A 3,570-nucleotide genomic window follows, 5' to 3' on the forward strand; every position below is an offset into this window, starting at 1 on the left:
AGCAAAAGTCGGTGTCTCATCAGGCACTTGTGCTTTTCCTTGACCATTTTGCATGAATTCCTGGCCGGTTTTTTGTGACCTCTATCCAAATTCTAAGGGCCAATCTACTACACACATGTGGCTTACATTGTCATTTTTTGTCATGTTCCTTTTCAAATGCACATGTATCTTTATAATCTTTGGTTTCATAAGATAAAAATATCCTTTTTCGATATATTTTATGTTCGTTTTACTATACACGTAAACCGAGGCTAATAAGCTCTCTTTCAATAATCCAAACCTGCTATTATCTTTTACAGAGATTTGATTCTCTTTTTACTACACTGGAAAAGGGTATCATTTGGCTTACCAAACTTTTGTTGCATAGGTATTAGATTCCATGTTTTATTGGTCGTTTGAAGTTTTGAACGTGTCAAAAACAGTGGGTTAGCTAGTTTATTATAATCAAAAAGAGTTTGATGGATAAACACAATGGGAAAAAGTTGGTAAGCTATTTTCTTTTCCTTGAAAATGATGGGTTTTTTATGGGCACATGAGAGTTTAGTGGGCAGGATTCCTGGCTGGAATTAAGAACCAAAATCCCATGATTATTAAGAGATTAAAACATCTAAACAAGAGATAAATTTATTTTCATGAGAATGGGGGGAAGAGGTTTCCTTGAAACATGAATTGTTTTTGTACAATGACATGGCTAATCAAAGAGTCACTATGCATAAACAACAGTTGGAAAAGCTACTGATTTGAGTGCTCCCCCTTCATTTCACTTAATTTGTGTTGCTCCATTGCTTGTGACCAGGAAACCATTTGGGACATTTTGGACTGAAGAAACAGGATGCAACCCTTGAGTTCAGAAGCTCGACAATGGGAGCGAATTTCACGCATCGTGGCGTCTTGTACTGGTTAATCGATGCACCTAAGCTGATGGCATAATCCATCAGCTTGTCGAATGTCCCCGGTTCGACGATCTTCATCTCGAGAGGTCCAATGGATTTGTCGCATACACGCCCTTGGCGGTATACGCTGTTGAGGGACTCTTCAATAGTCAAGCAACAGTCCTCAAAAACCGAAGGAGGAATTGGGGTGTTACCATTGAGACTAAGCTCCCAGTAGAGCACATAGTGGCCTGGAATTGTGGTGGTATCCGCAAAACTAGTGTACTCGGCCAACGTTGCATCAAATGGAAGCAAATGATTCACTGAATTCTTCACAGCATGCTGAAGTTCAACCTCGTCTGTCTTATCAGAATCAATGGACAAAACCACATTTTTCCTGCAAATGAAATTGAATTGTGGTGCCTTGTTCTTGAACCCTGCTACCCTTAGCACATCACCGACTCTATATCGACAGAGTCCTGCGAGAACATTAGTTTCGAAAGTCGGTGAAAGCAAGTAAAACTATAGTATAATCCTTGAAAAAGTTTAACTTGATGTACCTGAATAAGTGGTGACAACAAGCTCATACTCCTGGCCAAGCTTAACATCAACAAGGTCAACCAGTTCTTGTTTTTCTTTCTCATTGAGAGTTTTGGGCATAGAAATGGAATTCGAGACCCCATTGTTCCTTTGAACCGGCAAGAACTCGAAGTAGGCCATTACGGGAACGAGAGTATAGGAAACTTCACTTGGCTTGCAAAGAGGGTTCAGATTGACACCAAAATAGCATTCACTAGATGCATACATGGTGCAGACAAGAGGGAGGCCATTACTGTAATAATCAAGAGTGGGAATATACTGTGACATGGCCCCAGTCACAATCACATCCACGTACTTTGTGTTAGGCCATAACCTTGTAATGATCCCTTGCCACGAATCTTTGCTACACTCGGCCTCGATGAAATCGGCGAGCTCAGGATCTGGTTTCATGATGTTCATAACGGCCTCCCTGACAGAAGTGTCAATGATTTGGGAATCAATGGTTCCAGTTCTTATATCATTGCAAAGGAGACGCCAATGTTTCTCAAGGAACTTAATTGCCCTGATGAAGCCAGAGGCGAAAACAGCACCCACCCGGAGGACTTCCTTGTGTTGGCAAAGTCCACAAAGCATTTGAGAGTACATGCTTTGGTAAGAATCGAGACAGAGAATGGTCTCATTCGGGCTGGTGTAGTTCGTGTAAGGGTCATACGGCCTATCTTTGAAATGGTTGCTTTTGTAGTAGCTAGTGAGAACTGGGCGTGCCACAAGGCCACCAGGTGTCTTGGCCTCGGATTTTATAAACAAAAAGTACATCCCTTTGCCCTTGTCTAGACCAGGCACAAATTGGCTCATAACAGGCATCAACAGGCTATAGAGCAGTGACCTCCTCCCTAGCTCCTCCTCGATCGTCGGCATCAGCTTCCTCTCCCCACCTGATGTCCCAGAGCTACAATAAAACAAACCAGCACCTAAAAACCCAACACAAAAAAAAAAAAACAGAGCAAGTAAAAAAAACAAAAGGGTCGTTTTGTTTCATTGTGATGTCCTGACCTTGTCAAAAACTCAGAAATGGGCTTAGAACAAAGGATGGGAGACGTATCACCATTGGCGATACGTTCAACATAAGGCTGGATATCCTCATAGGTGATGACAGGCATGATGTTCTTGAAACTATCTCGATCGGTACGACCATCAAGGCCATGAGTTTTCAGGTACTCGACATGAGCATTGCTCGAAAGGATCTCTTCCAGTACATCCTTTTGAACCTCATCAGGGTTTGAAGTCATGTCTTCGATGAACTCAAGGATTTTCTTGTTCTTCAACTCCAGATTGTAATCTGCTGCAGGTTTCTGTGTCATCTTTGGTGCTTCAGGCATGGTTCCAATCTTTATTTCTTGCACTTTTCAATGGCAGAAAAAAAGGGTTTGATTGGAGAAAGAGAGAAGACAAGTGCTTAATACAAGAGATGGACTTTGCTTTTGGTTTATGGTGTGAAGGAAAAAGAAGCAATAAGCTGTGTATAAATAGAGGGGAGAGATTTCAAGTTGCACAAATAATAGCACAATAAAGGGTGTATATGTCAATTCACTTTTACTATTTATCATTTATTTTTCTCCCATTTGTTTTGCATGCCTTAAGAAGAATAAAATATTATTCAAAATTTAATTTATAAAAAAATTAAAAATTTTACATTAGTATATATAACTTTATAACTTTTTTCTAATATTTCTAATATTATAATTTAGAATCTATTTAAAAAAATTAATTATTAATAATATATATCTATATATATATTATGTTAGTATTTAAAATCTTAAAGAATTAATAATAATTTTTTATCGTTTATATAGTTTGATTGACGCTATTATATATATATATATATATATAAACAAATAAAGAAAAGGGGGAAAACCTATTTTACCGGGTAGAAATGATTGACAGGCAATTCCCGGTAAACTCGCAGTGAAATCACCAGTACAAATGCGCTTGTACCGCGGGTGTCTCACAAAATACCGGCAGTCAATTTAGTTTTTATTTTCTTTTACTTTACTTGCAAAGTGCAGTTCCCGGTAAAAGAAAAAACGGCGTTTACTTTCAAGTTCTCGCGAGACAATCATGTTAATCAATATCGCTTGAACGATAAATGAAAAAAATT

General features: G+C 38.8%; 1 protein-coding gene across 1 annotated transcript; it reads right to left on the reverse strand.

The window, feature by feature from the left end:
• Positions 1-721: 721 nt before the first annotated feature.
• Positions 722-2,806, reverse strand: LOC120159239 (indole-3-acetic acid-amido synthetase GH3.6-like). The gene is made up of 3 exons (XM_039169878.1): positions 2,466-2,806; positions 1,433-2,361; positions 722-1,351 (listed from the first exon to the last, which is right to left on the reverse strand). The coding sequence occupies exons 1-3, from the start codon at positions 2,789-2,791 to the stop codon at positions 765-767; spliced, it is 1,842 nt and encodes a 613-aa protein (XP_039025809.1). The 5' UTR covers positions 2,792-2,806; the 3' UTR covers positions 722-764.
• Positions 2,807-3,570: the final 764 nt, after the last annotated feature.

This window comes from Hibiscus syriacus, unplaced genomic scaffold (assembly GCF_006381635.1).
Source record: "Hibiscus syriacus cultivar Baekdansim isolate YM2019G1 unplaced genomic scaffold, ASM638163v2 tig00111342_pilon, whole genome shotgun sequence".
NCBI classification, from domain to species: Eukaryota; Viridiplantae; Streptophyta; class Magnoliopsida; order Malvales; family Malvaceae; genus Hibiscus; species Hibiscus syriacus.